Source organism: Lepidochelys kempii, chromosome 21 (genome assembly GCF_965140265.1).
Source record: "Lepidochelys kempii isolate rLepKem1 chromosome 21, rLepKem1.hap2, whole genome shotgun sequence".
Lineage (NCBI taxonomy): Eukaryota > Metazoa > Chordata > Testudines > Cheloniidae > Lepidochelys > Lepidochelys kempii.
In genome coordinates this window covers 18,592,639-18,605,696 of record NC_133276.1, presented here as the reverse complement: position 1 = coordinate 18,605,696, position 13,058 = coordinate 18,592,639, and the positions used below count along the sequence as shown (strand labels likewise).

The window sequence follows — 13,058 nt, the reverse complement described above, 5'->3', positions numbered from 1 at the left end:
TTATAATGGAAATTCCTTCCTAGCTGTATCCTATTAGCACAGCATACTTTCCTCTATGCCAGCAGTTCTCAAACTGTGGGTCAGGATCCCAAAGTGGGTTGGGACCACATTTTAAAGGGGTTGCGAGGGCTGGTTTAGACTTGCTGGGCCTGGAGCCGAAGCCAAGCCCGAGAACTTCAGGCCTGGGAGGAGAGGCTCAGGATATAAGCTCCCTGCCTGGGGCTGAAGCCCTTGGGCTTTCCCCCCACCCAGGACAGCAGGGCTCGGGCTCTGGCCCCTCCATCCACGGCAGCAGGGCTCAGGCTTTGGTCCTCCCTCCTAGGGTCATGTAGTAATTTTTATTGTAAGAAGAGGTCACAGTGCAATGAAGTTTGAGAACCCCTGCTATGCCTTAATGACAAGGAAGTTTAGCAGTGACTGAGCTGGAGGCTTTAATTCCTGCACCACACAGGCACCCCACTTCTGCTCCAGCTTCTTTACTTCACTCAAGAAGTGGGAATGTGGCACAATACCATCGAAGTCAAGGAAAAAACAGGACAACTGCTCAGGTCTTGTCATGCATATATACATACCTGTAAGTACTCTCATGGCTCCATGCACTGCATTCAGATCACCACTGACCAGCATCTCCATCAACAAATTGAAAAGCTGGGGCCAAGCCTCAGGCCAGTCCCAGTGGGCTATGGCTGAAACTGCATAGGCAACACTTGAGCGCACTTTACTAATAGATTCTCTCAGGCCATTGGGTAACAGCTCCCTTATGGCAACTTTTGCCTGCAGAGAATAATGATATTTAGCAAGAGAGATCACTTATCACACACAACAATAGTGTTTTCAAACTGCTCTCATCACATTCTGATATGTTTAGCAGATTCTTTTGTTGTTAGCATCAGGTTTAAGGGAAGTACCTGAGTGTGATTTCAAAACATGCACATTTGGATTCCTTTCAATTATAAAGGAGACAGAGCACAACATGCAGAAATGTATTACTCTTCCCATATAAAACACACCCAAATATAAAAGCTTTCCCAAAAGTAAAGCTGCAATTAAAGTTTAGTTTATACTTTATACACAGTTTTAATCTCATAAAATCCTTCAAAGGGAAGGAAAGGTATGAGCGCACCAAGTAATCCCAAATAAAAAAGGACCCTAGCCTTTCCTAGGAGTTCTAAATCTAGTGGTGAATATACCCAGGATGTCTGCTCACATTTAACCCAATTCCTAACACCTTTCATTTCTCCAATTAGAATTTCCCTTCCAGTGAGCCCCAATCTAGATGTGCTTGACTTTGCAACCTTAAACCAAAAAAAATGTTAAAAGAATGTTATCTCCTAGGGTGTTTGTTTTTTCTTCAAAGCAAACTACAAAACAGAACTCCCACATGCACATATTGACACACATGGTTTATTAGCTGGTTGGAACCTTCAGATCCACTGCACAGACCTCCACTGCTTGAGCTAAGGGAGTAGTTGAGAGCAGTAGTAGACTGTCATCCTCTATATGTGTCAGCACTAGAGGGAGATGAGAATTTACCGCTAGGTTCAACAAATTGTCAACAGCAGAGGAATGGCAAGATTCAGAAATTGTGGGTTCTATTCCAGTCTCTGGAGGGGAGTGCGCTTTGGTGGGAACAGACTCTTCTGCCTCCTTCCCCACAAGTTTGTCCCCTTCCCCACCCCCTCCAACCCGTCATTGTTCCATTCCTGTATCTTCCCTCACCCCTGGATCTTCAGCCCAGTCCCAGTGTTCTTGCCTAGCCAGTCCCGATCTCCTCTCTGGGGTTGCCTTTCTGAGTCAGTCTCTTCCCCACCTCTCGTTCCCAGTCTTCCTGCTAAGTCAATCCCAGTTCTCCCCCCCTGCACCCAGTTCCTTGTCGGATCTCAGTATGGTGTCCCCCAGGCCAACTAGCTCCATGCCTCTCCAGACACCTTGTCCCAATCTACTCCTTACCCTCCCCCCAGTCTGGCTCTTGTCCCCTCTGCACTTGAGTTCAGGTGGCTTCATCCTCTATGCTGCCTGGATGCCAGCAGGAGAATTGCTGAGAGCACAGAAGAGAAGCTCCCTGCTCTCAGGTCTGCTGCCTGACTCCACCCCAGCTCACAGCAACTATTACATGGAATGTCCAGCTTCACCTGTGTAGCCCTGGACTGGAGCCACTCAGCGTGAGTGACTCAGGCATGCTCAGTGAGGACCGAGTCTTTGGCAATTTTAGCTGCTAAACTCTAAGAAGCCTCTACTAAGCATGTGCAAACTGAGATTTTTCAAATGTCTATAACTTTACCAATTTTGGGCAGACTTTCAAAGGAACAGCAAAATGCACACAAAGCCTGCCCCTCTGCCAAATTTCAATTAGAAGGTCAAAAGCATGGCAGGGTTAAGTGCTTCTCAGAGAAAAGGTCACCAGAATTATTTAAACATTGAAAGACTTTTTTCACAGCCTCATTAGCAGAAACACTTGAATGGATGTAGCTGAAGTTTTTTTTGTTGTTGTTGTTTTTTAAATCAGCCCAAAGAGTTAAAGTTTGGGAAAATTATAAGCAACTGAAAACCAGGTCTTATAACAGGAAGTGTTAGACAACCTAAATAATAGGTGGCATTACTCGCTCTAATAAATCAATACCAACCACCACCCCAAAACAAGCCAACCAGAAACCTTAGCTTTCCACAATGATAAAAATCAGTTACAGCAAACAAGCAACATGCAACCAATACAGTATTAAACAGGAATCTTACCCTTTCTGTGGTCTCTGGATGCCTAAACTTGTCTGACTGAGAACACCAGTGAGTCTCCACATATTGTTTCAAAATTACAGATGCTAACTGTAAAAGGAGAGAAAGGACATGAAGCAGAACTAAAGGAATGGGTTACATTCAGAATTGATACAAATATCCCGCCTCATTCCTAAAAATGGCCTGGCCAAAATGTGAAATTCCTTATGAAAGAAACAGGACACTCTGTTGCAGAGACAAGTGGAGTGTGTAGTTATTGTTCATTGACAGCATGCCTAATGCTATAAAGAGTCTAGAGATGTTTGATGCCAGCTTCCTATTAAGCCCACCCCCATCTGAGAACCTGCTCATCACCAAAACTAGCACAATATTAGATGGTTCATTAAAACTATGCCAAGCCTAACTCAATATTACATTCCCAGAGACCTCTAATAAGTTGTCGTCTCTCAGGGCCCATGGTTTCCACCTAGCTAGACAAGAGAGATGGTTAAGAAGCAGATGGCTTCCTACGCTGTAAATTATAATGGTTCAATAATTAAAGAACTCTGGCACTTGCTATTACCCAGAGGGTTACTAACTACCAAGAAATGTCCAAATGAGAGGATCAAGGTGGGTGAGGTAATATATTTTATTGAACCAACTTCTATTGGTGAGAAAGACAAGCCACAGAGAGCTCTTCTTCAGGTCTGGGAAAAGTACTCTGAAAGACACAGCTAATTGCAAGGTGGAACAGACTGTTTAACATAAGTAGTTAGCACACACTCTAAGGGACCATTCAAGGTAGAGTGGCCTATTAAAACCTCTGCAGTCATAGGACAAAAAGAGAGGATTTGTGGGTTAAAGGTGGTTGCAATAAGCCATAAATCCACTGTCTGTTCAATCCATGATTTTTAGTGTCTAGCAGAGTTATGAATTTAAGGACTGACTGGTCAGACACAGATCTGGTCATAAGACCGGCCATACTGGGTCAGACCAAAGGTCCATCTAGCCCAATATCCTGTCTTCCGACAGTGGCCAATGCCAGCTGACAGAGGGAATGAACAGAACAGGTAATCATCAAGTGATCCATTCCCTGTCACCCATTTCCAGCTTCTGGCAAACAGAGACTAGGGACACCATCCCTGCCCATCCTGACCAATAGCCATTGATGGACCTATCCTCCATGAATTTATCTAGTTCTTTTTTGAACTCTTTTCAGAGTAACAGCCGTGTTAGTCTGTATTCACAAAAAGAAAAGGAGTACTTGTGGCACCTTAGAGACTAACCAATTTATCTGAGCATGAGCTTTCGTGAGCTACAGCTCACTTCATCAGCTGTAGCTCACGAAAGCTCATGCTCAAATAAATTGGTTAGTCTCTAAGGTGCCACAAGTACTCCTTTTCTTTTTTGAACTCTGTTATAGTCTTCGTCTTCACAACACCCTCTGGCAAAGAGTTCCACAGTTTGACTGTGCGTTGTGTGAAGAAATACTTCCTTTTGTTTGTTTTAAACCTCCTGCCTATTAATTTCATTTGGTGACCCTAGTTCTTGTGTTATGAGAAGGAATAAACACTTCCTTATTTAATTTCTCCATACTAGTCATGATTTTATAGACCTCTATCATATCCCTCCCCCTTAGTCATCTCTTTTCCAAGCTGAGATGTCCCAGTTTTCTTTATCTTTCCTCATACAGAAGCTGTTCCATAACTCCTAATCATTTTTGTTGCCATTTTCTGTACCTTTTCCAATTCCAATATATCTTTTTTGAGATAGGGCAACCACATCTGCATGCAGTATTCAAGATGTGGGTGTACCATGGATTTATATATAGGCAATATGATATTTCTGTCTTATCCATCCCTTTCCTAAGGATTCCCAACATTCTGTTCGCCCTTTTGACTGCTGCTGCACACTGAGTGGATGTTTTCAGAGAACTATCCACAATGACTCCAAGATCTCTTCCTTGAGTGGTAACAGATAATTTAGACCCCATCATTTTATATGTATAGTTGGGATTATGTTTTTCAATGTGCATTACTTTGCATTTATCAACATTGAATTTCATCTGCCATTTTGTTGTCCAGTCACCCACTTTTGTGAGGTCCCTTTGTAACGCTTCATCCTCATAGGAAACCTGCACAACTCTTCCAAAAGATGAGCCTGGGAGCTTAAATTCATAGTACGTGCTAACTATTTATGCTAAGCAATCTCTTCCACCTTGCATTTAGCTGTGACACTCTGAGTACCTTTCCCAGACCTGAAGACCACCTCTTCTTTGTGGCTCGAAAGCGTCTCTCTCTTATCAACAGAAGTTGGTCCAATAAAAGGTATTACCTCACCCACCTTGCTTCTCTAATATCCTGGGACCAACATGGCTACAACTACACTACATACAAACCAGAAGATGTATTTTTAACTAAGCTTCTAGGACATGTTATATTACCCACAAATTTCCTTTTAGTCCGTGTGTTTGCCACACCTCCAATTTTTTTTTTTAAAAGGACATTGCTGATTTTTATTAAACCAAAAACAGGAAAACGTCAATTCTATTAGGTATCTAGTAGAATTTAGGTAAGAGGATGATATTGATAAAAATGTAATCAGTTTTTGTGTTAAGCTGCTAAAATACAATACACTTGTTGATAAGCACCACACTAGACAGACTTTCACTCTATCCTCTGCCTTTGTTAAACCAACAGGGAAAGTGAATGACATGGGGTATGTCTACACTGCAACATAAGCCTGTCCTTGAGCTTGGCTCAAGCCTAATTCCCCTCCCCCCTTGCATCTACACTGCAATTGTGCTAACTGGGGGCTCAAACCCAGGGTCCCAGGACCTTGCAGCGCTGGAGGGTCAGAGCACGGGTCAAGCCAGGACACAAGGTCCGAGCCCTGTTGCTTTGCAGTATAGACGCAACCCAGCTTCACTCAGGTCCTCGGAGTCCATGAGAAGTATCCCACAATTCCATGCGACAACTTCATTAGTTCTCTCTATCCCAACAATCTGCAATCCATTCTATTAAAATGGAAGCCATTCTCCCACTTGGTGAGCAGCAGCAGATCAGGTCAGCATTTACCCATTCTCTTCTAATCACCAATCTCCAAGCACAGTATCAGAGAATCTCCTGGATTTGCAAGAGAGAGCAAATCAATCAAGCCTTTTGCAAAGTGAGCTGTTTCATGATTACAGGACCACAGCCAAATTCTGGTGAATCTCTGGTGCAAGGCAAGTAAATTGTGTATTTCAGGAAAAGCACCAGGAATGCCCATGTATACTAGTAGATAGCTAAAAAGCTGGCACCTCTGCAGATTTTCCAGACAGGTGACCAGTGCAGCAAGCACATTAAGATGCTGAAGAGCAAGTATCGGAAGACCAGAAGTAAAAACTGCACCTCAGCTACTTGTCAACAACGTTCTCATTTTATGATGACTGATGGGAGTTCTGGATGCTGTACTAAGCACAGAGACAACAGTGCTTCATGACAACCTGGTCAGCCAGGGTGGTCCCTGTTGGGCCCTGAATATCTGAGGAGAGCCAGCAGCAGGCTCTCAGTGAGGAGCACAGAGTGACTCTTAATGAAACCAGTCCAAGAGCAGGCTGTGGATCACGATCAACAGCAAATGCTTGGCCCCTATTCGCTGAGCTTACAGAAAACCAGGGGGAGACAGAAGCCGCCACCGAGTCCAGTAAATGTATGACTCAAATTTACAGTTTATTACAGTAACGGAAAGGATATCTGCTATAAGAAGCAATGCAAAAATGATAAGCCCCAAAAATGATAGGCCAGCATGTCGCCACTAATGGCAAATTTCAGAGTAGTAGCCGTGTTAGTCTGTATTCGCAAAAAGAAAACGAGTACTTGTGGCACCTTAATGGCAGATTGTATCACAGTGCCTTGGCGTACCCCCACCACGTGGAGTTCAAAATGGCAACATGGCATTTCAAACATTCATAAACAGCTGTAAACATAATTTTAACAGTTAAGTCACAAGATGATTGCTAGGGTCATTCTTGTTTTCCTTTCAGTAATAAAAAATTTGCCATTCTGTAATTACTCCTCCTGGGTCTATGGAGCCATCTGTAAACAGTGAACTCAGTGTACGTGTTTGGGAAATAGTCTTCTATTTCCAATTAGTCCATTTCAGTTAGAGGCAATCCACAGTGTCTCTGGGTCACAAAATCATTTCTCCAAAGTATGAGTGGGGTGTCAGTTTTCTCCCAGAACTGTGCCAGGTGTGGGGTGTAGGAAAGCTGAACATTTCAGAGTGTTTGTGTGCAGAAATAATAGGGTAAGCCATGAGTGAGCTAACAGCATCATGTTCATTCCTTCATGGATTCTGACCCAATCCTGAATGCTGATAGCTGCAAACATTTTGTGAAGGAGGAACTCCATATAGTTAGTCACCCTGCAGGGAAGGGCATATTTTCCATGCCCCTCTGTATAGCTAACTAGTCCACTCGACTCACAAATGTGCTGTTTGGTCACTATATGTTTAAATACTTCAGCAGTTTGGAATAACATCCCCCTCTGCCAACAGGGCACCACAAGAATGGTTACGTCTTCCAAAATATGAAAGGCCTGAAATGAGAGGAAAAAGCCTCTTGCAGCAAGGGTGCTATACATCCTCTACCATATGGCAATTAGATATGAAATTTTTATGAAACAGGAAAAAAGGTAAGGAGTACTTGTGGCACCTTAGAGACTAACCAATTTATTTGAGCATAAGCTTTCGTGAGCTACAGCATACAGCAGTATGCATCCGATGAAGTGAGCTGTAGCTCATGAAAGCTTATACTCAAATCATAGAATCATAGAATATCAGGGTTGGAAGGGACCCCAGAAGGTCATCTAGTCCAACCCCCTGCTTGAAGCAGGACCAATTCCCAGTTAAATCATCCCAGCCAGGGCTTTCTCAAGCCTGACCTTAAAAACCTCTAAGGAAGGAGATTCTACCACCGCCCTAGGTAACGCATTCCAGTGTTTCACCACCCTCTTAGTGAAAAAGTTTTTCCTAATATCCAATCTAAACCTCCCCCACTGCAACTTGAGACCATTACTCCTCGTTCTGTCATCTGCTACCATTGAGAACAGTCTAGAGCCATCCTCTTTGGAACCCCCTTTCAGGTACTTGAAAGCAGCTATCAAATCCCCCCTCATTCTTCTCTTCTGCAGACTAAACAATCCCAGCTCCCTCAGCCTGTCCTCATAACTCATGTGTTCCAGTCCCCTAATCATTTTTGTTGCCCTTCGCTGGACTCTCTCCAATTTATCCACATCCTTCTTGTAGTGTGGGGCCCAAAACTGGACACAGTACTCCAGATGAGGCCTCACCAATGTCGAATAGAGGGGAACGATCACGTCCCTCGATCTGCTCGCTATACCCCTACCTTATACATCCCAAAATGCCATTGGCCTTCTTGGCAACAAGGGCACGCTGCTGACTCAGATCCAGCTTCTCATCCACTGTCACCCCTAGGTCCTTTTCCGCAGAACTGCTGCCTAGCCATTCGGCCCCTAGTCTGTAGCGGTGCATTGGATTCTTCTGTCCTAAGTGCAGGACCCTGCACTTATCCTTATTGAACCTCATCAGATTTCTTTTGGCCCAATCCTCCAATTTGTCTAGATCCCTCTGTATCCTGTCCCTCCCCTCCAGCGTATCTACCACTCCTGCTAGTTTAGTATCATCCGCAAATTTGCTGGGAGTGCAATCTACACCATCCTCCAGATCATTTATGAAGATATTGAACAAAACAGGCCGCAGGACCGACCCCTGGGGCACTCCACTTGACACCGGCTGCCAACTAGACATGGAGCCATTGATCACTACCCGTTGAGCCCGACAATCTAGCCAGCTTTCTACCCACCTTATAGTGCATTCATCCAGCCAGTACTTCCTTAACTTGCTGACAAGAATACTGTGGGAGACCATGTCAAAAGCTTTGCTAAAGTCAAGAAACGATACATCCACTGCTTTCCCTTCATCCACAGAACCAGTAATCTCATCATAAAAGGCGATTAGATTAGTCAGGCATGACCTTCCCTTGGTGAATCCATGCTGGCTGTTCCTGATCACTTTCCTCTCATGCAAGTGCGTCAGGATTGATTCTTTGAGGACCTGCTCCATGATTTTTCCAGGGACTGAGGTGAGGCTGACTGGCCTGTAGTTCCCAGGATCCTCCTCCTTCCCTTTTTTTAAAGATTGGCACTACATTAGCTTTTTTCCAGTCATCCGGGACTTCCCCGGTTCGCCACGAGTTTTCAAAGATAATGGCCAATGGCTATGCAATCACAGCCACCAATTCCTTCAGCACTCTCGGATGCAACTTGTCCGGCCCCATGGACTTGTGCACGTCCAGCTTTTCTAAATAGTCCCTAACCACCTCTATCTCCACAGAGGGCTGGCCATCTCTTCCCCATTTTGTGATGCCCAGCGCAGCAGTCTGGGAGCTGACCTTGTTCGTGAAGACAGAGGCAAAAAAAGCACTGAGTACATTCGCTTTTTCCACATCCTCTGTCACTAGGTTGCCTCCCTCCTTCATTAAGGGGCCCACACTTTCCTTGGCTTTCTTCTTGTTGCCAACATACCTGAAGAAACCCTTCTTGTTACTCTTGACATCTCTTGCTAGTCATAAATTGGTTAGTCTCTAAGGTGCCACAAATACTCCTTACCTTTTTGCGAATACAGACGAACATGGCTGTTACTCTGAAACCAGGAAAAAAGGTTATAATTTTTAACTTACCATTGTCTCTGCACTTCTGTAACAGATTAACAAGGCTGTATCCGGAAACAGTATGAGGACTGAATCATGCCCTTCACAATGTATCAGTTCACTCTAGAAATCTTACATTTTATGTCCTGGAGATTTCACAGAAAATTGTGCTTCTAGTTTTTTTCCACAAAAAATGAACTAATTTAGACAATAACTCTGTTTCTTGTCCTCTTTCAGGACCCTCAAGCTATACTGCCTACTGTTCTTCAGGAACTCGATCCCTGGCCTCAGACATTCCAAAATTAAGCATTTCTGTGATGAAGTTATGGTCAATGTTCTTGACAGCAGACCAGCAGGTCCTGCAGCAGCAGAAGAGGGATGAAAGACTGGAACAATGGCATGCTGACAGGAAGGAGGAAAGGCGGAGTCTTGCCGTCCAGGTGGAGGACAGCGTTTCAGAGAGGGAGCAGGCACTTGCAAAGCAGTTCCTGGCACAGGAACAGCAGCTAAGGGAAGAGGACAGAGCTCAACAGAGAACAGTTTTTGCAATTCCTGTCCATAATGGCAGCAAGAGTACCATCTCTGGCTGCCTCCCCAACGACATGGCACGATCAAGCTGCAACATACCCCCCATCCAGTAGTAGCTTGGACAACTCTGTTGGGATGGCCCATGCATTCAGGACTTATGAGTGGCTGGGTAGGGCAACTAAACCCCATGCAGCCTGCCTTCTTCAACCCCTCTCCAGTGGAAGCTCCATCACCACCACCACCTGCCGCTGGTAAGTGAGGGGAAAATGTGTAAAGAAGGGAAAGGAGAACGTGAGGCCAGGGGACATGTAGTGGTAGGGAGATTGTATCATATTTTAACTATATCATGCTTTGGGGGTGGGGGGTGTAATGGCACTGGCTTGTCCAACACTGAGTGTTTTATTTTAAGACATGTTTACAAATAAAGCATGTTATGTTTTCAATAAATTTTATTGTTATCTCTGCATCACATTATCAGTCATGATTTGAGATAAAGCTAAACACATGTTCAGGAGCAATTAAGCATTAGTAAGCAAATGGTATTCTTCTATTTAGCTAGGTACATCAATTCACATTTCACTAAATTCCATCTGTAGACCCATTCTTCCCCCCCCAAACCAAATTCATTATTCATCATCATGTCATTCAGACTTACATTGCATGTCAATCAAAAGCCCACCCCCCGCAAAAAATAAGCCACTTTTCCTCCAACAAGCACATTCCTACAGGTACTACTGCTCCTCTTCCACTGGGCCATGCAAGTCTATCATGTGAGCACACGAAGCATTCCTGACTTCTGCTGTCCAGATGCAGCCAGCTCCAGCAGCGACAGCTGCACTTGCTGGCCGAGGGTACCGATCCAGCATCCCCTCGCTGCCGTAGGTCCAGTCAGGGGGAAAGGGCTCACCTCTGGCTTCACAAAGGTTGTGAAGACCACAGCAGGCCACAGTAATGCATACAGCACTGATGACACTGACATCCAAATGGGCTTGTAGACACCTCCAATGTGATTTTAATTTGTCAAAAGCATTTTCAACCATCATGCTACCTGCTAAGAATATAATTAAACTGTCTTTTGCCAGGGCCTCTGAAATCAGGCTATGACTTCGTAACCCAAGGCAAAAGGAGGAACACGGGGTCCCCCAGAACAACCATGGAGACTGCAACACCATTTATGTCAATCTCCGTTGGTGGGAATAATGTCCCAATTCTATCAATGAACGTAGACTCTTAGGCAGCAACACAGCTCTAGTTTTGTGAGCTGATCCAATACAGCCCACCTTGACATTCATAAATCTGCACTGGTTGTTTGCTGTGGCCATTTATGTACTCCTTGAGGAAGGCAAATGAGTCCCATTAATGGGCCTGGCAGTTAGGAAACCCCATTGTCTCAAAGCCAGCAATTACCTCCAGAATATCTAATGCTTGCCACACTGGGCAAAACCACTCGCCTGATTGTCTCAGTTACCTCCATCACCACTTTACCCACATACAACTTTCCAACCCCACACTCGCTGGCAATTGACCTGTAGCAGATCGGGGTAGCCAGTTTCCAGACAGTTACAGCAAGCTGTTTCTGGACCGGTGAAGATGTGTCTTTTTACGGTGGAGGCAATCTGCTCACAAAGCTCCAGAAGTGTGGCTTTTTTCATGCAAAAGTTCTAGACCCACTGCTTGTCATCCAGGTCTGCATAATGACATGGTCCCACCAGTCTGTGCTTGTGGCCCTGAGCCAGAAGCAGCAGTCTTTGTGGGGGGCAGCAGCAGCTATGTCAACTATACTGAGCAGCAGGCACCAGGACACTCCTCCAGCTCCATCAGAAAATCTATCACGTACCTATGGTGGGTCAGAAAATGCTAGCAAAATGTCCACCAGTTCCTCACTGATGCCCTGCCAGTTTCCTGACACAGGACTGAAAGCACAAGCAAGAGAAGTTAGTGAAAAGACACTTCAAGTTGCTGACTCCAGCAGTTGGGAGTGCACAGACCAAAATGACTGCTTGGCAGGCTGTTCAAACTTCCTGTAATGTACTGGGCAGGCAGTAAGTTTTCCCAAAGCGCACCACGGTCCTAGGGCTTGAGTGGCCACATTTCAGTAGAGGAGGGTGCTAGAAACTCTGGGATATGACTCAGGTCTGCGCACTGCACTGTGGACATCAGACCCCTAGGTTCAAGCACAGATTAGAAAAGTCTTAAAGTAGGGTTAAAATATAAATATAGACACTCAAGCGCAGGGTTCTTTAACATAGGTCAATTTCAAGTCCCACTAACCCTGGACTTACCCTAGGTGGAGGGCTATGAACAGATAACACCCAGCCTCCAGAACTCTCACCCGTGGAATGTTATCAATAGCAATCCATCTGATCTTAATTGAAAGGGATTCTCAGGAAGCTAGGATCCAAACCATTTGGAATTCCAGAACTTTTTTGGGAGAACAGAGATAGTTGCGAGAGGCACAGAACCTCACATACCTATTGTACTGATCCCTCAGAATACTTTAGAGATGTGAGAAGGTCACTGTTACAGCATATCTTTTATATTAAAAAAATTAAGTGAACAAGTTCTAGATTTGCAGCTTTGGAGACAAGTCCTTCCCACAGTACTGGTACAGTTCAGAAAACAGAGCTCCTATGTGCCACCCTGCCAGCATGCCACCCTGATCAGAAAGGAAGACGTAATCGATCAAGAGGACTAGTCTCTAGGCCTACACTTAGATTGTCAAGTGTGTTAAATGCAATGGTGTTTTTGGGAAATATTAATACTTGTCCACTATGCTCTGGACTAAGATCACCAATCCATTTCACAGAGATCTCTGGAACAGCCATAAGGATATACTTTTCATCAACTACTGACCTAGGCCAAAGTAGTAGTTAACCATCCACAGGCTAATTAAGTTCATTTACTTAAAAGCGAAGTTATCCATAGGGGGTAAATCTAGGACAGTCAATCTACGGAAAACAAGACATTTTGGCCAGAGAATTAGAACTTTTCAATACACCTGGCTATTTAACATGTCCCTGTAAGTGAACAATTGCCACAAATTGAAAGCCATGGTACAAACAGATACAGGATGCAGATACATCCACAATCTGTTTGTAGCATACAGCTG

At 44.5% G+C, this 13,058-nt stretch overlaps 1 protein-coding gene across 6 annotated transcripts in view; it reads right to left on the bottom strand.

The window, feature by feature from the left end:
* Positions 1–13,058, bottom strand: part of IPO9 (importin 9) — a 204,263-nt gene that overhangs the window by 151,121 nt on the left and 40,084 nt on the right. For 5 of the 6 annotated variants that reach the window (XM_073320215.1, XM_073320210.1, XM_073320212.1 and 2 more), the window contains exons 3-4: positions 2,734–2,820; positions 573–774 (exon numbers count right to left, since the gene is read on the bottom strand). The exons of the other annotated variant lie outside the window; for it this stretch is intronic. In XM_073320215.1, coding sequence (XP_073176316.1) covers positions 573–774; positions 2,734–2,820 — 289 coding nt within the window. The remainder of the gene's footprint in view (positions 1–572; positions 775–2,733; positions 2,821–13,058) is intronic. 6 annotated transcript variants of the gene reach the window in all.